The following is a 20,136-nucleotide window of genomic DNA, read 5'->3' as shown; positions in this document are numbered from 1 at the left end:
CGCCCCCCGCCCTCTCCAGCTCGTTCGCCAGTTCCGGTCACGTTGCTGGGTGTTTACGCCCGGAGCCCGCCCCAGACCCCCTGCCTCGGCGCCCCGGAGCCCCCCAGAACCCCGGCGCGACCGCCCCACAGCCTCGCAGCAGCTGATGGCGCCGCAGCCAGGCAGGGCGCTGCGGAACCGCGGGCGCAGCTAGCGCGGGGGCAGAGCACCTGCCTGCACCCGGCCCGGCCCGTACCCGGGCCCAGCCGACCAGCAGGTCGCTGCCCAGGTCCCGAAGGTGAGGAGGCTGGTCAGGGACCGTGGGGTGGGCTCGGGGCGGCCCGCGGTGGGGAGCTGCGCGGCAGGACGCCCGCTCCCCCGGGAGGGCTGGCGCAGAGCGCGGGAGGCGGACTGGACCGCGGGTGACGGCAGAAGTTGCCCTCCGCCGCCCAGACCCGGGCCCTGCCTGGCGCTGGCGGGGAGCCAGAGCAGCCTGGGCCGACCCCCACCACCTGGCGTCATGCACACTGTCGGCCGGCGGCTTTGGTACCTCTTTCCGTGCGCGTCAGTTTCCTCATCCCCCCACTCCTGCTTCCCCGGGAGTCAGGGCAGAATATCGAGACTGGAGAGGGTGGGGGCTCCTGCTCCCCCATACACCCCACTCCTATGTATCTGGGTCCGTGCTGGGGTCCTAGGATCTTCAGCAGAGGGAGGGAGCCTGCAGTGAGGGGTACTGGAGGAGGAGAGGCCCTAGGGTAGGGGGCCACAAGGTCCCTGGGGAGTGTGCCTCTGATATCGGCCAAGTGGCCCCACCTCACGGAGCCCCAGGCTTATCGAAGTCTGAGTCCTTGTTCCAGACACAAGTGCCCAGCAGAGCCAAGGACCTGCGGGGGGGGGGGGGGCAGGATGATTATTTGTTACTACGTGGGGTACTTACTTGTCCTGTGACTTTGGAAGGCTCAACTCTTTCTCCCTTGTCCCTCTGATGTTCACTGTGTGCCTGTTCCTTGCAAGGTATTGCCAGAGACAGATCCTTGCCCTCAGGAAGCTTCTGACTTAAACAGAAGCCAGGCATGCACGCAAGTGCACACACAGAATGCCAAATGATAAATGTCAGGACGTGGTGTCACCTGCCACCCCGATTCCAGCAAATTGCCTGAAGAACACAGAGGCAGGAGAGAGTCTTTCCAGTTTGGTGGGGCATCAGGATCAGGATGTCTTCCTGAGGAAGGTAGCCCTGGATCAAGGGGTGAAAAAGAGGTGCAGTTTCAGATGGCTGGTGGATGGGGTGGGCTTGTTAAGTGAGGGGGTATCCATGGTGGTGGGTTGAGTTTGCCATGAGAGCAGCAAGAGGTAGGAGAGATTAGCCTGAGATGTGGGCTGTGTTTGGATGGGTAAGAGCCTTAACTGCCAGAGTGAGCCCCAGTGGGGAGTTCCTAGTAGCTAAGAATTGTGGTTGCATGTGTTGGGCAAACTACTTTACCAGTCTCACCCGCTGTTCCTTCATCTCAGGAGTGGATAGCCTAATAGAGCCTTCAGTGCAGGGTTGTTGTCAAGTGAAAAAGTCTGTGCCCAAGGCTGAGAGCCCTGTCAGTCCCTTCTTATAAATCCCTTCTTACAAGAAGCCTAGATACCATGTCCGAGAAAGCCTTCTTGAGTTCTTGCACACCTCCTGCTCCTGACCTCTGAGTAATGAACAGGAATAATGACTAAGAAAAAGAAAGAATGTATTGATTCATTTATTTATTCATTTGCCACCATGCTGGTCCTACCTCATATACTTGCCATGGCTAAATGACAAAATCAGTCTGACCTCAAACAACAAAACATGCTTACTTAAAGAATTTTAGCAAAACAAAAACTGAGTGTTCACATGATACAAAGATATTTGTTGACTCAATAAATCTTTTCGGTCCCAAAGAGAAAAGAAACACAGGAACAAAATTGAAACTGGGACAAGAGAATCGTTCAGGGAGTGAGGGACACAAACTCCATGTGCACAGATCTCAAGCAGCCCTGGTTCTGGTTCCTCTCCCAGCCACTTCATCTGCCTGCAGGAGAGCTGGCAACTGCAGAGCCCACGAGGGCAGTGAGCAGACCACAGGGGAGGGGAGGGGGAATTTGGACACCCAAGGAAGGACTGGACTATGAAAGTGGTTGCCAAACTTTTTTTTTTAATAGTTATTTATTTATTTGAAAGACAGAGTTACAGAGAGGCAGAGAGAGAGGTCTTCTATCCCCTGGTTTACTCCCCAGATGGCCACAATGGCCAGGGCTGTGCCGTCCTGAAGCCAGGAGCCAGGAGCTTCTTCTGGGTCTCCCATGCAGGTGCAGGGGCCCAAGGATTTGGGCTATCTTCTACTGCTTTCCCAGGCCATAGCAGAGAGCTGGATCAGAAGTAGAGCAACTGGGACTTGAACCGGCGCCCATATGGGATGCCAGCACTGCAGGTGGCAGCTTTACCCACTATGCCACAGTGCCAGCTCCCCCAAACTTTTGTGTAGCAGAAGGCATTTTTTCTGTAGAGATTTATTTATTTATTTGAAAGAGTTACACAGAGAGAGAAGGAGAGGCAGAGAGAGAGAGGTCTTCCATCCACTGGTTCACTCCCCAGTTGGCCACAACGGAAGCCAGGAGTTTCTTCCAGGTCTCCCACATGGGTGCAGGGGCCCAAGGATTTGGGCCACCTTCTACTGCTTCCCCAGGCCACAGCAGAGAGCTGGATCGGAAGTGGAGCAGCCAGGACTCAAACTGGCACCCATATGGGATGCCAGCACTGCAGGCGGCGGCTTTACCCCTACACCACAGTGCCGGCCCCAGAAAGCATTTCTGCAGTGAGTTAACAGGCACGGGCTGCCCATTTTAAAAGAAAGGTGACAAATAAAGCCTTGGGCCCTGCCCTTGAACCCCCATCCTTTTGGCAGCAGCTGAGGCCCCTCTGTACAATTCTGTGGAGCACAACTTGAAAACCACAGGCCGAGGGGATTCGGAAGGTCCTCTGAGTCCCGAGTCCTGATTCTGTGCTTCCTGTGGTCCTTTGAACCCCAGGAGCTATAGGAATGGAGGAGAGGAGAGGACTGAGATTTCCCACCGGCCATGTCACCAGTCAGCAGAGAGCTGGGAAGGAAAGTGGGGATCGGGAAGCTGCAAAGTGACAAGACCAGGAGCCCAGGTGCCGCAGCACCCACGGTTTGGCTGCAGTGGGGGCTGGGCGTGGGAGGCTGTCTAGCCACCTTCCCCATGGAGAGGAATATTTGTGACTTTTAGATGCATGAGAGACAGGTGAAAAGCTTGGAACTGGCTCTGTACATAGTGAGTCCTGTGTGTTAGATCTTTTCTTGGTGGTAATTTTTTTAAATGAACATTTTTTCATCAAGCTAGAAAATTAACATGAACCAGAGCAAGGAGCCCCAACAGAGAGAAGGAGGAACCACAAGGCAAGCTCAGAGGTGGTCAGGACTGGGGGCAGAGAGGCAGGTGGCTTGGGAGGTTGGGCATGAAGGGCTGGTTGTGGGGGACACGGAGCCCTTAGCTCTTCCTTCAGCTGCTCCACCAGCCTGGGCCCAGGTTTCAGGCATGAGTTTGTGAAGCCCAGAGATTCCAGGGCTGCAGTTCGGATGTGAAAACCTGACATTTTCCTGGCATGAGCCTTGGGACATGCTTGTGACTCCCCAGCCATACAGGCAGATTCACGTTGTCCCAACTCACCTCCTTCCCCACTCCATCTCCCACCCTCCCCGCAAACGAACTAAATTCTAACAGCTAAGAAGGAATCCTTGCCAAGATGGCTTGTGACCCAAATTTCTGCCCTGAGCAGAGCAGGCTGCCTCGTTGGAACAAACACTCAAGTCCTCTGGGAGAGCATGGAAGCAGCTGGTCCGCGCAGCCCCTCTCTGCAGCCAGGGCCCATTCTCCAGAACAGTGTAGGAAGGGCTCTCGCTCTTCAGAAATGCTCCTACTCCAGTGGCTGGGACCAGATACCCTCTGTCTTCATCCCAAGCACAGGCCTTCACACCTTCAGCCTCCAGGTGTGCACACACAGCACACACACACACACACACAGATGCTAGGGAATAGAAACACATGCATGCACTCAAGCACATGTGCATGGGCTCAGGCACACGTGCAGACACAGGGCACACCCACCCCACATGGCCTGCAGGTGCACAGATGCACAGACGCAGCTCGCCTGGCTCTCCCAAGTTAGGCAGCATATTCCTCCGCCTGCTGGACATCTTTTCCTCCTGGTCTGAATTCTCGTGGGTTTGTCAAGCCTAACGTGTGCTCTCTTGATCGTACTTGCTCTGTAAATCTGCTTTCTATCAGTCTGTCCCTCCGTCCACAAATTCCCTCACCTGTGCGTTCTACAAATATGTGCTGACTACCTTCTGTTTGCCAGCTGCTGTGCTAGGTGCGAGGGAACAGGAGAAAGAAAAACACCATCCTTCATTCTCTGTCGCTAACAATCTGGCAGTGGAAATGGACAATAAACAAAAACTTCGTCATGCAGTAATAAGTTCATATAAGAAAAGTCAGGCAGATTAAAGGAGTAGAGAGTGATGGAAGACTCTTGACAAATTTTTATTTGATAGGTCAAGAAAGTGAAAGGCAGACAGACAGAACTCCCATCCTTTGATTCACTCCCCAAACGTCCAAGACAGGTAGAGCTGGGCCAGTGCCAGAGCCAGGAGCTGCAAAACAATCTATGTCTCCCATATGGGTGGCAGGGACCCAATGACTTAAAGCCATCACTGCTGCTTCCCAGAGACTGCCATTACCAGGAACCCGGAGTCAGGAGCTGGAGCTGGGACTTGAACTCAGGCACCATAGTCATCCTAAGCTGCATCTTAACCACTAGGCTCAAGGCCCTGCCTGAAGATTCTGTTTTAAAGTGGGCAGTCTGGGACCATATTGGGTAAAGCCACTGCCTGCAGTGCAGGTATCCCATATCAGTCTCGGCTGCTTCACTTCTGATCCAGCTCTCTGCTATGGCCTGGGAAAGCAGCAGAAGATGGCCCAAGTCCTTGGGCCCCTGCACCTGCATGTGAGACCCAGAAGAAGCTCCTGGCTCCTGGCTATCACAGCCCAGCTCCAGCTATTGCAGCCATCTGGGGAGTGAACCAGTGGATGGAAGACCTCTCTCCCTCTCCCTCTCCCTCTCCCTCTCCCCCTCCCCCCTCTCTCCTCTATGTAACTGTGACTTTCAAATTAAATAAATAAATCTTTAAAATATATATATATATATATATATATATATAAAGTGGACAGTCAGGGAAAGGCCCTGGAGAAGCAATATTTGACCAGAAATCTGAAGGGAGGAAGGGAAAGGCCGTGAGGCTTTCCCGGTAGAGGGGGCAGTATATGCAAAGCCTCTGGGGCAAGAATGCTTGGCACATCCAGGAAACAGCAGGGAGGCCAGAATCCCTGGGGTAGAGCCAGCAGTGGGGAGAGCTGTAGGGGACGAGGGCAGAGAGCCTGGTGGTGTAGGGTAGGATGAGAATGTGGAGCTTGGTTGTAAGTTACCAGAGAAGCCACAGGAAGATTTTGGGTGTGGGACAGGGAGTCGTGATCAGACCTATATTTGCTAAAAGGACTCTGGATTCTGTGTGGGAGATAAAGGGCAAGAGAGGAAGCAAGAAGCCATGTAGGAGAGGCTGCAGTGGCACACAAAGGGGCCTGGGTGTTGGTAGCTTGGACCAGGCTGGTAGCAGTGAAGACAGAGAAGTCATTTGATTGGGACTTTTTTGTAGTGGTTGGTGTGATGGCTTAACTTTTTCAATTTCTGTGTGTTTATTTTTATTTATTTGAGAGGCAGAGAGAGACAGAGACAGATAGGGAACGGCAATGAAACAGAGATCATCATCTGCTGGTTCAGTCTCAAATGCCCACAATAGCCAGGGCTGGGCCAAGCGGAAGCCAGGAGTTAGGAATCCAATCCAGATCTCCCACGTGGTGATAGAGACCCAAATATTTGAGACCTTATTACTGCCTCCCAGGGTGTGTGTTAGTAGGAGGCTGGAACTGGAAGTGGAATATCTATGATATGAACCCAGGAACTGTGATGTGGGTATGACCATCCCGACTGATACCTTAACCATGGGCCAAGTGCCTGCCCCAGGGATAATTTTTGAAGGTGGAGCCAGCAGGGACTTTGTTGTGTTTGCCACTTGGCAAAAGCAGAGCCCGGAATGAATGAATGAGAGCCAGAGTGAATGAACACACTCCCCCTGCTGGCACCTCAGTGGGCCAGGAGGAGAAGGAAGAGGGGACATGGCACTGGTGGAGCCAGGTGCTGCGCCGAGACCTCTGCATTTCTCGTCTCATTTCCGGATGGGTACTACTCCACAGCCCCATTCTACAGAGAGGGCAAACGGAGCCCAGAGAACTTTTTTTTTTTTTTTCAGATTTATTTTTATGTATTTGAAAGGCAAAATGATGAGTTCTCCCATCTGCTAGTTCACTCCCCACATGCCCGCAACAGCCAGGGCCGGGCTAGACTGAAGCCAGGAGCCAGGGTCACCATCTGGTACCCAAGTACTTAAGCCATCATCTTCTATCTGCCAGGAGCAGTGTTAGCAGGAAATTCGATCGGAAGCAGAGTAGTAGGGGCTCTGATACAGGATGCAGCTTAAGCCACGGTATCACAGTTCCCATCCCCGTTCCCAGTGGCAATGCTGGGAATCTGCTTTGGGTGGAAAACTTGGTTGGAGAACTGGGTCTGTTGGCCGGCGCCATGGCTCACTAAGCTAATCCTCCGCCTTGCGGCGCCGGCACACCGGGTTCTAGTCCCGGTCGGGGCGCCGGATTCTGTCCCGGTTGCCCCTCTTCCAGGCCAGCTCTCTGCTGTGGCCCGGGAGTGCAGTGGAGGATGGCCCAAGTGCTTGGGCCCTGCACCCCATGGAAGACCAGGAGAACCACCTGGCTCCTGCCATCGGATCAGCGCGGTGCGCCAGCCGCGGCAGCCATTGGAGGGTGAACCAACGGCAAAAAGGAAGACCTTTCTCTCTCTGTCTCTGTCTCTCTCTCTCTCACTGTCCACTCTGCCTGTCCAAAAAAAAAAAAAAAAAAAAGAATGAGAACTGAGTCTGCCGCCACCTACTGAGCGTGGGACGTGGCACAAGTCACTTGAGTCCCAGTTCCTTTGTTTGTGAAATGGGTGTGGTGGTCTTGTGTGGTTGGCAGAAGGAAGACAATGTGTACAAAGTTCCCTGAACGGAGCAGACGGTCAGTAAATGGCCCGTGAGCTCCCCACCGCCCCACCCTGAAGTGAAAATCCTGTTGGTTGGATTGGAGGGTCCGGCGGTACGAGGGAAGGAGCCCAGGGTGACAGGGATGTTCTCAGGTGGGCCTGCTCCACGTGACCCTACAACTGAGAGCCTTGTCTGCAGAATCCACGGCAGCCAGTCTGGGGACAGCCATCTGCTAAGCAAAACTGTTGGTCTTGTGGCCTCCCTCGCCCACTGCCCTGGAGACTCCCAGGTGCTTCAAAGCTGAGGAAAGCCAGGCACTCAGAGCCCTGGGCCTCGTGGTTCTGCTCTCTGTCTGCTTCCCCAGGATGCTGATGGTCAGGGCAGAGACTGGCCAGGACAGGCCCAGGACCACAGAGGGAGGGCTGGAGGTCCTGGCCACACCTGGGCCTGGGAGTGCATCCCTCCCCATGCCACCCCAGGATCTCACTGTGCAGGTCACCTCATAAGCCCTGAGCCATTGTCAGCATCAGGCTTAGGAACATGGAGGCACCCAGAGCCCCCGGTGAAGGTGGACCTGGGGGATGAGGGGCGGGGGGCTGCGCTTGGAGCCATCAGGCTGCCCTGTGGGGCTCATCCACTTCACCACTCCCTTCTTTTCACCCGCGAGGAAAGTGAGAGCCCAGGGAAGGAGAGAGCTTGCCCCAGGTCACAGAGCCAGTGGGAAAAAGGGCAAGAACGGGTCTGCGTCTCCCCCCTACAGTGTTGCTCCCCTTGTTTTCCTCTCTGAGGAGTAGCAGAGGCCAGAGGTGCATGGGAGCAGGAGAGTGAAGCCAGGTCCCTCTGGGCTCTGTTGCTTCATCTATTAAATGGGGATAATTACTCTCTCCTGGAGTGGGTATTTAGCCCACGTCTCACATTAGAGTGCCTGGGTTTGATGCCCAGCTCCAGCTCCTGGCTCCAGATTCCTGCTAATGCAGACCCTGGGAGGCAGCAGGGAGCACTCAAGTGGCTGGGTCCCTGCCACCCAGACTGAGTTCCCAGCTTCAGCCCCAGCCAAGCCTAGCCACTGCAGGCATTCGGGGTGCGAACCAGCACATGGGAGCTCACTTGCTCTCTCATTTTAGAGGTAGAGTTACAGACAGGGAGAGGGAGGGGGAGGGGGGAGAGAGAGAGAGAGAGATCTTGCTTCTACTGGTTCACTCCCCAAATGGCTACAATGGCCAGAGCTGCAGCAATCTGTAGCCAGGAGCCAGGAGCTTCTTCTGGGTCCTCCACATGGGTGCAGGGACCCAAGCACTTGGTCCATCTTCTACTGCTTTCCCAGGCCATAGCGGAGAGCTGGATTGGAAGAGGAGCACCTAGGACTAGATCTGGCACCCATATGGGATGCCACCATGCAGGCGAAGGATTAACCTACTGTGCTACAGTGCCGGCCCTATCTCTCTCTCTTAAAAAAAAAAAAAAAAAAAAAAAAAAAAAAAAAAAAACTGTAGGGGGCCAGCATTGTAAGGGCCTAACTCCTGCCATATGGTAGTCCCGCTGCTCCACTTCCGATCCAGCTCCCTGCTAATGTACCTGGGAAAGCAGTAGAAGATGGTCCAAGTCTCTGGGCCCTGCACCCACATGGGAGACCAGATGAAGTTCTTGGCTCCTGGCTTCAGCCAGGCAAGGAGTGAACTAGCAAGTGGTTTTTTCTCCTCTCTCTCTCCCTGCTCTGTCCCTACAACTGCCTTTCAAATAAATAATAATTCTTAAGCTGTACTTCTCTGCCAGTGTCCCCACTTGCTCATGAGATCTGGCTGAGTAAATGCAAGGGAGGTGACAGCAGTGACAGCAGCATCGTCTCCCTGGGGGGCACGAGGACGCCAGCGTGCAGGAGACGATGAGGCATCCCAGGGCGGAGCGGGGCAGTCGGGCTCAGAAGAGGGGGTTCACCTTGTCCTCCCTCCCCAGGTGGGGCCCAGGCCTGGTTGCCATGGACACCGTGTCGCTGGAGCACCAGATCCAGAGCGCACAACGCCACATCAGCTTCCTGAAAAAGGAGCAGATGGCCCTGCTGCGGGACCTGCACCTGGAGATCCTGCGGCTGCAGAAGCGCTGCTCAGGTGAGGCCGAGGGGCCGGAGGCCGCCTGGGGGCAGGGCTCGCCGTCACCACCATCCTCATTGGGGGCCCCCACACCTGGGCCGCCACCTCTGCTCCTGGATGAGGAGCCTGAGTCTCGGGGAGGGGAGACACAAGTTTGGGGGCACAGAGCTCTGGCTGGGTAGCAGGGGGCGCAGAGCCGGGGCACCAGCTGAAATAGGCAGTGGAGCTGGGGCACCCGGGCATCAGGTCGTGGGGACGCACGGCTTTCCCCAGTCGCTGTTGGCTAAGCAGCTCCCAACCCTCTGGAAGCTACGCCCAGCAGGGAGGTGCACTCAGCAACAGGCAGTATTAAAATGCAGCCGAGAGCAAGGAGGCTGGTGGGGGTGCACTGGCAGGGTGGTGTCCAGCTGGAGGAACAGGTGAGGAGGGAGACCAGGTGAGGGAGGCTCCCCAGAGGAAGGAGGAGTTCACCCTCCAGAAGGCTGTGGCAGAGGAGAGGGTGAAGAAAGTGTCCATGTGCAGGGCACAGCATGGCAGAGTCCCAAGGGGTAGGGACTGAACGCTGCTACCTGACCGGATGAAGCTGCACTTACAGCTCGCTAGGGAGAGGTCCCCAGGGCGGGCCAGAGCCCACAAGACCTTGATAAGAAGCAGCAAAGCTAGGAGTTTGCCATCTCCTCCTCGGAAGTGGGGAGCCCCTGCAGGCTCCTGAGCTGCAGAGTGCTGCGGGGTCCGCGCGATGCGCATTCACAAGCTCCCCTGGCAGCCGGGTGCAGGATGAGCGCGGTGGAGCCAGTGGAGAGCTGGGGCCAGAGGTGACCAAGTGCTCCGGGGGAGCGATGGGGAGGACGGGGCGGGGGGGGGGGGCAGGTTGACGGAACACACTTGGCAACTCCATGGATCTGTGAGCCGGGCAGAGGGAGGGACCCAGGACTCCCAGGCCTGGCCTCAGCTGCTTGGGCCTCCAGGAGGCTTGGCTGTGGCCCAGATGCTCACCCAAGCTGAGTCTCCAGATACAGGCTTTAGAACCAAGGCCCCGGCCCTCTCTGCTAGGAGGGCCCACCCTCTTCATTGTACAGCAGGTGAACTGAGGCCCAGTTCCCACATCGTGCTGCTGCCCGAGCCAGGATTAGAACCCAGAGCTCCAGACTCCCCGTCCTGGCTTCTCACACCTTCTCACGAGAGGCCACTGGTTTTGACTTGCAGCTGCACGTTTAGGCCCTGCGGCCCCATTGCCACACCAGCACCTTGCAATCATTACCAAAGACCTCAGGCCAGCCCCTGGGTGGGGCAGGAGCAGGGAGTCCGCAGGCTCACCCCAGCCTGGTGCCACCGCTTCACTCAACGACAACATCACAAAAAAATGGGGACCCTAAGATCTTGGGGCAGCCCCTCGAATTTCCGTTTGTTTTTCGCTGGTGCTGAGGCCCTGGGTCCCTCCACTCAGGACACAGCCCAGATCCCAAGAAAGTGTCACGAGCGGTTCCAGAGGGCTCTGGGGCCCCACGGCTCTTCTCAGGCAGGTGCAGGCCTGCAGGCTCTTGGTTATTGATTAAGGAGATAAAAATAGCTCTGTGCTGGGCTGCAATGGCTGAATAAGGTCCTGCCTCCTGGGGGAGGAGGTGAGGAAGAGAAGGGAGAAGAGCAGAGGAGAAGAGATGAGAGAGGGACCCAGAGGCTGGAAGCCAGGAGGGAGGGGAAGGGAGGAAGGGGCTTTGGAATGCAGTGGTGGGAGCTGTGTTCTGGGCTCCTGGGGCAGCCTGGATGATGACAAGAACTGCCCTCCATGGATTCAGTGCGCACTCTGCCCTCAGTTTATTTTCCCTCATTTCATCCTACTCGTAAGGTGGCTCCTTGTAAGGTGGCTGCTGCTTTAACCCCATCTTCCAGATGGGAAAACTGAGACTCAGAGAGCTGCTGTTACTGGCCCAAGGTCCCACCGTGTATCTGACCTCCCAGCATGGAGACTCTGGCCAGGAGATGGCCAGATGGGGACTGGAGCCAAGCTGGGATTCTGTCTCCCCACCCCCACGCCCCGCAGTTAAGGGCTCAAGAGGAAGAGCCCGCGGGGAATTCGTGGCAGAACCAAGATTTCTTGGGCTAGGTCCCTGAGCCCAGTCAAAGCTCCCTTAAGCTACATCGCAGGGACTTGGAGGAGGGGCCAAGTTGATGCCAGGAAGCCCCTGGGGATGGAGACCTGGGAGTCCTCACAGGGGCCCTAGGGAAGGGGTTCAGGCTCCGGTCACAGCCAAGGCGCCCTGTCTCCCAGCAACAAGTGGCCTCCCCAGAGAAGCCACCTCTGGTGACACCCTGGGATTCCAGAAGAGCCCAGTTAGGCAGCCAGGAGGAGTGGGCAGCGGGGCCATCGGGCTGGGCCCTGCAGGTAAGCGCAGGTGCTCCTGAGCAGGCCTCCTCCCCCACGGTAACGGCGGCTTCTGGTTCCCTACTCTCCTTGCCCAGTTCTTGAGCCCCAGGGGAGCTGCGAGAGTGGAGGTGGGGCTGGGGTGAGAGATGGAGTGTTTGCAGTGCTAAGCAGTGGGCACCGTGAGGACAAGCAGAAAAGACACGGCTCCTGCATCGGCGCCCCTGGGTGGCTCCTTGCCACCCCGCCCCCTCCCTGCCAAGTGGAGCCCCGATGCAGCTTCCCGTCACTGGGTGGCGCTGTCCTCCTTGTAGCGCCTCTCCCTGTCCGCTGGAATCTGGCAGAGCTGTGTATGGAGAACAACACTGGCACAGCAGTGCTGGCTGTACAACAGTGAATGAATGGGCATATGTCCGGTGGGTAAACATCCACTGCCCTGAGCCCGCCCACCGCCACTGCCCCCGGGCAGGCCCGGACACTCCAGCGTCAGACAGCAAAACAGGCAAGGGTCAAGGTCCTGCCCAGCTAGGCTCCCCCCGAACTGTGGTGTCTCTCCCCAGGAAGGGGTCAATACGTCTTCAGCCCCAAAACAAGCTGGGCTTCTCAGACCCGGAGTTTGAGCTGCAAAGGTATCGGAGTTTGAGTGCGTTTCTTCGTGTGTTCCCCTCCAGGCTGCAGTAAACCAAGTCCGAGGTAGACTCAGAGGCTTCCAAGGTCCCTTCCTGCTGCTGTACTGAGTTGTCACTCCCTCATATCTACACCCCCCCCCCCCGACATCTTTCCCTTTCTTCCCCCCAGAACTGACCCGGGACCTGGAGATGAGAGAGGCGCAGTCCCACCAGCAAGGTAAGAGGCTTGCAGGCTGTCAGCAGCCCGCGGGCCTTCTCCCCACCCAGCCCAGACTTGGTGACACCCCCTCCGCGGCCTGCTGAGCAGAGCACAGGAGGTCACCCCCACCTGCCCATGCAGCTGGGTGACCCTGTGCCGTGAACAACCTGCAGCACCACCCACACTGCCCTGTATCCCTGCCTGGATCCAGTTGGAAATAGGACAGCGGGAGGGAGGTGCTCCATGGTGTTACATGCACCTGGCTGGCCTGCTTGATGCCTCACCAGTCCCTCCCCACCCTTGCAGGTGGTCTCAAGGTCTCCAGGATGCTGAGTGCCCGGGGGGGGTGGGGGCAACACAGTGGCAGTAGGGGGTCCTTGACCTCAAGGGGCTTAGTGGAGATGAACAATTAGCAACTCCTTCATTTCACAGAAGTGTTGCTCCCTGCCATGTAGCAGTTAAAATATGTGTATAGAGTATTAGGTCTTCCATAATACCGTGGTGCTGGGAGGCCATGGTGTTCAGGGAGGACAGAGTTTCAGCTTTGCAAGGGAAAAACATTCTAGAGATCTGGGGAGTAATAGTGAACATACTTAACACTATGGAAATACAAAAATGGTGACATTGGCAAATTTTATTTTATGTGTATTTTACCACAATTAAATTTTAAATGAGGAGTGAGGGGGAGGATTGTATTCCTGAGATCTTTTTTTTTTTTTTTTTTTTTTTTTGACAGGCAGAGTGGACAGTGAGAGACAGAGAGAAAGGTCTTCCTTTTGCCATTGGTTCACCCTCCAATGGCCGCCACGGCCAGCGCACTGCGGCCGGCGCACCGCGCTGATCCGATGGCAAGAGCCAGGTGCTTCTCCTGGTCTCCCATGGGGTGCAGGGCCCAAGCACTTGGGCCATCCTCCACTGCACTCCCTGGCCACAGCAGAGAGCTGGCCTGGAAGAGGAGCAACCGGGACAGAATCCAGCACCCCGACCGGGACTAGAACCCGGTGTGCCGGCATGGCAAGGCGGAGGATTAGCCTAGTGAGCCACGGCGCCGGCTGAGATCTTTTATTTATTTGCATTTTATTTGAGAGAGACAGACATTTAGACAAAGCAAGATGTCCCATCCACTGGTTCACTCTGAAAATGCCTACAACGGCCAGGGCTGGGCAGGGCTGAAACCAGGAGCCCAGAACTCAGTCCAGGTTCTCCACGTGGGCAGCAGGGACCCAAGTACTTGAGCCATCACCTGCTGCCTCCCAGGGTGCTCATAAGCAGGAAACTGGATGGGAAGCAGAGCTGGGACTCAATCCCAGGCACTGGGATGGGAGATGCAGAACTTAACTGCCGCTGAGATCTTAGCCGGCAGCTGCTAGGTCCTCTGAGAACTGGGCCTGGGTGCACACTGCCGGATGTGGGGCGACGCATGAACCGCTTATTAAAAACCGGTCTCAAAGTTCTTCAGAACACACTCCCTGCCACGGGATGGTTGCTCAGGGACCAAGAGCTCCGTCACCTGTCACTGGGGGTGAGGAAGACTGGAATTTCAAGCTCAAATGCCAGAAGCCCTGCAAATCCCGGTGTATTCCTGCATACAGAGCAGCTAGGGACCGTCTAAACATCTAGGAACTGCCCATCTCTTTCGATGGTGATGAGGGACAATCTCTTGGTGCCTAGACACCTGGAGGAAGGGGACACACATCCCAGATACCGCATGAGGACAGACCTGTGAGCACAGCAGCCCCCCCCCCCACTGCCCTTCATCTCAAAGGGTCCCCAGGGCTCAAGCTATTGTTGCACTGCCTTGATTTTTATCTTCTCTTAAAGGGATTGAGAATTCTCCTAAGCCACTGCTTGGGACACCCACATCCCATAGCGGAGTGTCTAGTTTCAAGTTCCAACTCCACTTCCTGTCTAACTTCCTGCTAATGCAGATCCAGGTGATGGCTCAAGTTCCCAGGTCCGTGACCCCCACGTGGCAGACTGGCATTGAGTTCTGGGCTCCTGGTTTGAGCCTGGCCCAGCCTCCTATTGTGGACATTAGGAGAGGGAACCAGTGGATAGATCGACCTCTCTTTCAATTAGATGAAAAACATTAAAAGGAGAGAGAGAAAATCCTCTCTGTCCTCCTGTCACTTGGTTTTTTTCTTTTTTTCTACATCTCATTTACTGTACTGAACGTGCAGTGCAGGAGGCAGTGGGGGAAGGAAGCACTGAGGGGTCAGAGCAAGGACACTCCCCACCCCTGCGCTGACCAGGGCTGGCCTTAGCAACAGCACAGACAGGGAGCAGGGCGGTGGTCCAGCCCCAGGGCTGATTCTCTTCTGCTTGGAGTGGGCAGAAAGGAGACACAGCGCAAATACCGGGCAGCCAGAAAAAGAAGACACGAAGTGCCCACGTCCCTCCAGGGGCCGCCCTTTGCCTGCCCTCGCTCTCATGGGCTCTCAGGTCCCGCTGCGGGCCTGCTGAGTGGGCGCTTGTGAGCCAGGAGGCAGCGTACCAGCTCGCCCGCTCCCCTGCTGGAATCCCCAGGGCCATCCCCAGGCCCCGTTAACCCCAGAGATTCCGATCCAGTTGATCTTTGGTAGGGGCCAGGAAGCAGGTTTTTTTTTTTTTTTTAAGCTGTCTAGATGGTTCCAATGTATTTCCAGAGTTGAAAACTGCTGGAGTGGCAAAGGCAGAGGATAAACAAGTAAACAAAGTTTTGAAATGTGACACTTTACAAAGTGCTCCCAGCTCTCTCTGTCATGGGGCTTTTGCACAAGCTGTCCCCACTATCAGCACCCACCTCTCCCCTCCTCACTACTTAACTCCCATTCGTGCTTCAGGTGCTAGCCCCAGTATCTCTCTGCCGGGAAGCCTCCCCTGATTAGGTCATGTTCTCCTCTGACAGTCCTGGCATGGGTCTGTTTCTTTCTGGCACCTGTCACAGTACAACCTCGCATTCATTTATGCGCTGGAAGCTTCCTAAAGACCGTTTTATTATCCACCATATCCCCAGTGCCCAACACCGCGCACCACAGTCAGGCTCAACAGTTTATCTCTGGGTTGGGAAGGGGTGTGCTAAGGTGAAGCCTGAAGAATTGGAGGCGAGGCCGAGCAGGGCTTAAGACGGGTTCTAGGGCTGCGTGGGCAGGGACCGCCACCTCTCCCCTCCATCTCCCCTTTCCAGAGGAGGCGTCCCGGGAGCTGGAGAGCAAGTGCCGGGCCCTGGAGTCGCAGGTGGCGGCGCGGGCCGCAGCGAACGCCGAGCTGCGGCGGGAGGTGGCGCAGCGCGAGGCCCTAGTGACAGCGCTGCGCTGCAGCCTGCGCGCCGAGGAGCGCCGCTTCCTGGAGGAGCTGCGGCGCCGTAGCCACCGCGCCACCGTGCTGGGCACCGAGCTGCAGAAGCACACCGAGGCGGCCGCCTACCTCTCCTGCCAGCTGCACGCCGCGCGCCAGAGACTGCAGGCCCCGCGCCCGGGCCCCTCCGCTGCCGCCGCCGCCGCCGCCGAGCCCCGACCCCGCCGGCGCCCACAGCGGGCCCGTCGCCCGCCTACCGACGCCGCCGCCGCCGCCAAGGGCCCCAGTCGGGACTGGGCCGCCTGGGACCGCGCGGCCTGCGCCCTGGACGACGCCGAGCCCATGCCTGACCCCGCGCTCTTCCTTAACGCCCGGAGGCCCCCGCGGCCCAGCGGCCGCAGCCCGCGCCAGCCGCCTCCCCAAGAGCCCTCGGACCAAGCCGGCCCACAGCCGGGGCCCTGCCGGAGCCCACCAGCAGCGCCCGGCCCGCCCAGCGCGCCCGGGGACCCGGAGTAGGCGCAGGGCTGGGGGCAGTCGGAGAAGAGCCGGCCAAGGGCCCGGCTAGGGACGCAGGCTGCCCCGCAGGCAGGTCCCGGGACTAAAGGCAGCCACCCCACCTCCGGGGAGAGGGCCTTTCGGCGGCCCCAGCTCCCCACCCGCTCCAGCCACCCCTGCCTTTTGTATCCCCCGGCGTGGCCAAAGCTTCGAGCTCTCCCCTCCCACGAGGGAGCGGTTGCACCTCGTTCCAGGTGGGGACCCGCGCTTCAGACACTCCTGTGGTCTCCACCCTGCCCCTGGGAGGGGAGGGCTGGGACACGCCCTGCGAGGGAATGCTGACAATCGTTTGCCGGGAGAGAAAGGCTGGCCTGGCTCAGAAAGGATGCAGAGTGGCACCCCTGGGCCGTCCGGCCGGTGCCCCTTCCCCCGCGCCGCAGCCCTTTCTGCCGAGCCTCCTTCCTCCCCAGGAGAGGTTCTGCCCGGTGGGGCTGATACTCTGACCCCGAAGCCACTTCCCCTGCCCCTACCCGGTCTACAGACCCACTGTAGAAGGTGCGCCCTCACAGAGCCCCTGGACGGCACTGTGCGGCCTGCTGGCAGTCCCCTTCTGGAGGTGGCGCCCACAGAACCTGGGGGGTGGGTTTGTGGCCAGCCCTGGTCTGCCGCTGCCTCCTGCTTTGCCCTTCCCAGCCACGCCACCCAAGTGAGGCTTGGTGCAGGCAGGGAGCCGTGCCGGGAAGCCGTCTGGAAGTTCTCGTGGACCTGGTTATCGGTGCCCAGCTTCCGGATCTGCTGGCTGCACCCAGAAATAGGGAAGGCCAAGGCCGGGCTGCTGGCCCAAGTTTGGGTTGCTGGGGATGGAAGTGGCAGACAGGTTAGCCCCTGGCCGCCCCTCCAGGGAGTCCCTAAGCCATCAGAACCTGCCCGCAGGTTCTGTGGGCTGAGGAGGTGGGAAGCAGAATGCCCCTCTTAACTCCCCTGCTCACCCCACCCCCAAAGGCAGGAAGTGCAGTCTGCATGGTTCCCGGTGCCCCCCCACCCCGGAACCTCCCTGCTGTCCCTCCTATGTTGGTCCCCCATCAGTCCTAAGTGCCTGTGAGGGAGGAAGGGGCAGGGACAAGTGTTTCCCGCCCTCAGACACTGGTCGCTGGCATCTGTGGGTCACCCGGGGCTCCAGGAGGTGACCAGTCCATCTCTAGCGATGGAGAATCCTCTCCAACAACCGCCCCCCCCGGAAGGAGCTAGGAGACCCCAACCCTGTCCTCTCTGTCGGGAGTGGGAAATTGGGGGAAAAGCAGAAACCGGTGAGCCCGGCTTCCCAATCAAACATGCAGCCTCCTCCCAGGGGACCCTGCCCAGCACTGCTGAGACCCCTGAGCAGTACCAGGCCTAGCCTGGGGGGTCCTGCTCCAAGGATTCCGGGAGCGGGGAGGGGGGAGGACTGGGGAAGACAGTACCTGCAGGCTGCACCTGGGGGTGGGGGTGGCCTGGGGTCCTTGCCCTGCCTGCCCCCACCCCACCCCATCAGCTCCTGAGGCTTGCCGGGGAATGCAGTGCCTGGCTTGCTCGCTGTCCTACCAGAACCCATGGATGTGGTGTGGGGGAGGGGTGCGGCCTTGCTCCTCTCTTCTCCAGGGCGCCTGCAGGGCTGTGGGAAGGAGAGAGAAGGTCCCTTTCTGGCAGAGCCCCCTAGACCCTCATCTCCCACAGCCACACTTTTGGGGTGAACAGGGTGACTTTGTTACATTGATGCTGTACACAGATAGCGAAGTCCTTTATTGCCCCCCACTCACTAAAAGCCATAGCTATGCCCGCTCCCCTGCCCAGTCTATAGCAATAGCCCTCTTTCCTGCCCTCCTCCTGGATGCCGGGTGTCCATCTCAGGCCCTGGGGTGTTCTGGTGGCCTGCCAGGTGACCCCATCGGCACCTCCCAACCCCCTCTTCCAACACCCAGAGATAATGACTCCTAATGGTTTGTGGGGTGCTTGGAGATCCCCCAGATGAAAGGTTCTGAGTGCTGGAGTGGCTGACTCACTGGCACCTGAAGTGTTGGGGTGCCTGGGAAAGGATCTAAGGCAGCCCCATCCCCCAGCAAGTAGGGGGTGGGGCAGATACAGGTTCCCATGGTAATAAAACTGCCCCTCTCTTGAAAATCACAGAGCAACAGGGTCTGCACCTGCCCACCCCAGGCAAGGGACAGACCCCTCCGTGCAACAGAATGGAACCAGGAGCAACATTCCTGATCTGCCCTTGGCCTCAGCTTCCGGCCCCCCCACCCCAGCCTCCGGACACGGCTTAAGGGCCCATCTGGCCAAAGGAGAACCTCCCAGCCCTGCCCTTGGAGTGGGTGGGGACCAAGATGGGGAAAGAATGCTTATCATCCCTGCCACTGCTGCAGGAGGAGGAAGGTTGATGTGACACTCAGGGTCCCTAGGGAATGCTCCTGCCAGGCTCCGAGTACCGGCAGAGCTAGGTGAGAAAGCTGCGGAAGAGGGGCCCCCTCTGTCTAGAGCCAGCGGGAGAGCAGTGGCCGTGCAGAGTGAGGCTCTGGATCCCGTCCAGGTCCACGGATGGGACAGCCCTCCTCCATACAAGCAGCGGGATGGGGTCTCCCCTGGGAGGAGAAGGCAACACGAGGGTGTGGTGCAGCAATGCTCTGTGGAGAGGCCTCAGGCCCCGCCTACTGACCACATGCCAGACTTGGGTGGGGTGTGTGCAGGGCTTCAGGACCTCCGGGCAGGAGCCCCCTGGGGCAGAGCAGAGGATCCTGCTCCAAATTCTGTTGGCTGCGCTTTTTAATCCAATGCTTTTCAGAGTATACTCACTCACCCACAGAAATAGGGCCCTGTGCTTTAGGGGTGACTGTCATATGCCTTATTCTTAATAAAATATCTGACAAACATGTGGCTCAGGTCTGTTCTTGTGGGCCCTCAGCAGGGAGAGGATGTAGAGGAGGTACCAGAATGATTCGAGAGTCAGACTGAGCCATGTGTCCCTCTCAAGCCCCATCAGTGTGACCTTACCTGGGTCCCGGGGGGGAGGGATCAGCCCCCAAACACGTGGACTGAGATGGGTGGAGCCTTCCCCAAAAGGAAGACACAGGTCCTGTATCAGGAGGGGTTGTGGGCAAAACCATTAGGTTCCCTGCATCCTTGGAACAGAGTGGCCTTTTCTCCCAGGCATCCACGACAGGGGCCTACTTTGAAATGTGTTGGCTTGTGGGTGGACGTTTGGGGCAGCAGTTCTGCCCTGTCGCGGGATGCCCACAACCCCTATTGCAAAGCCTGGGTCAAGTTTCTGCCTACTCAACTTCTGACCTAGCGTCCTGCTAATGTGCTACCTGGGAAGCAGCAGGTAATGGGCCAAGTACATGGGTCCCTGCCACCCATGTGGGAGACCCAGACTGAATTATTGGCTCCTGGATTCAGCCTGGCCCAACCCTAGATGTTGTGGGCATTTGGAGAGTGGAACAGCGATGGAGATTGTGCTCTGCCCCGCCCCCACAGCCCCGTTTTTCTATTTCTGCTTTCAAATGAAAATAAGTAAGTAAATATGTTTCAAGACTCCACAGGGGATGTCCAAATGCCATATCAGAACACTTAGGTTTCAGTCTTGGCTCCACTTCCCCTTCCGGCTTCCTGCTAATGCTCACCCTGGGAGGCAGCAGGGGTTCAAGTGCTTGGGTCTCTGCCACCCACGTGGGAGACCTGGATTGAGTTACTGGCTCCTGGCTTTAGCCTGGCCCAGGTCCAGTTTTTACAGGCATTTGGGAAGTGAGAGAATAGATGGAAGATCTCTATGTCTCTATGCCTTTGAAATAAAATAAATCAGTAAATACAATTTTTTTTTTTTTTTTTGACAGGCAGAGTGGAGAGTGAGAGAGAGAGACAGAGAGAAAGGTCTTCCTGTGCCGTT

General features: G+C 57.5%; 1 protein-coding gene across 1 annotated transcript; it reads left to right on the top strand.

Annotated features, from left to right (window-relative positions):
• CCDC92B (coiled-coil domain containing 92B) lies at positions 1 to 19,123 on the top strand. The gene is made up of 4 exons (XM_002719039.4): positions 1 to 277; positions 9,123 to 9,274; positions 12,417 to 12,464; positions 15,613 to 19,123. The coding sequence occupies exons 2-4, from the start codon at positions 9,145 to 9,147 to the stop codon at positions 16,236 to 16,238; spliced, it is 804 nt and encodes a 267-aa protein (XP_002719085.3). The 5' UTR covers positions 1 to 277; positions 9,123 to 9,144; the 3' UTR covers positions 16,239 to 19,123.
• Positions 19,124 to 20,136: the final 1,013 nt, after the last annotated feature.

Source organism: Oryctolagus cuniculus, chromosome 17, assembly GCF_051225735.1.
Source record: "Oryctolagus cuniculus isolate XC-2025 breed Fujian yellow rabbit chromosome 17, ASM5122573v1, whole genome shotgun sequence".
In the NCBI taxonomy this organism is placed as follows: domain Eukaryota; kingdom Metazoa; phylum Chordata; class Mammalia; order Lagomorpha; family Leporidae; genus Oryctolagus; species Oryctolagus cuniculus.
The sequence above is the reverse complement of the archived record's forward strand: the minus strand, read 5'-3'. Positions and strand labels throughout refer to the sequence as shown.

Coding starts and splice junctions, on each gene's coding strand:
- CCDC92B (XM_002719039.4), top strand. CDS start 9,145: ATGGACACCGTGTCGCTGGAGCACCAGATCCAGAGCGCACAACGCCAC. Junction 9,275..12,416: donor GCTGCAGAAGCGCTGCTCAG/GTGAGGCCGAGG, acceptor TCTTCCCCCCAG/AACTGACCCGGGACCTGGAG. Junction 12,465..15,612: donor GGCGCAGTCCCACCAGCAAG/GTAAGAGGCTTG, acceptor TCCCCTTTCCAG/AGGAGGCGTCCCGGGAGCTG.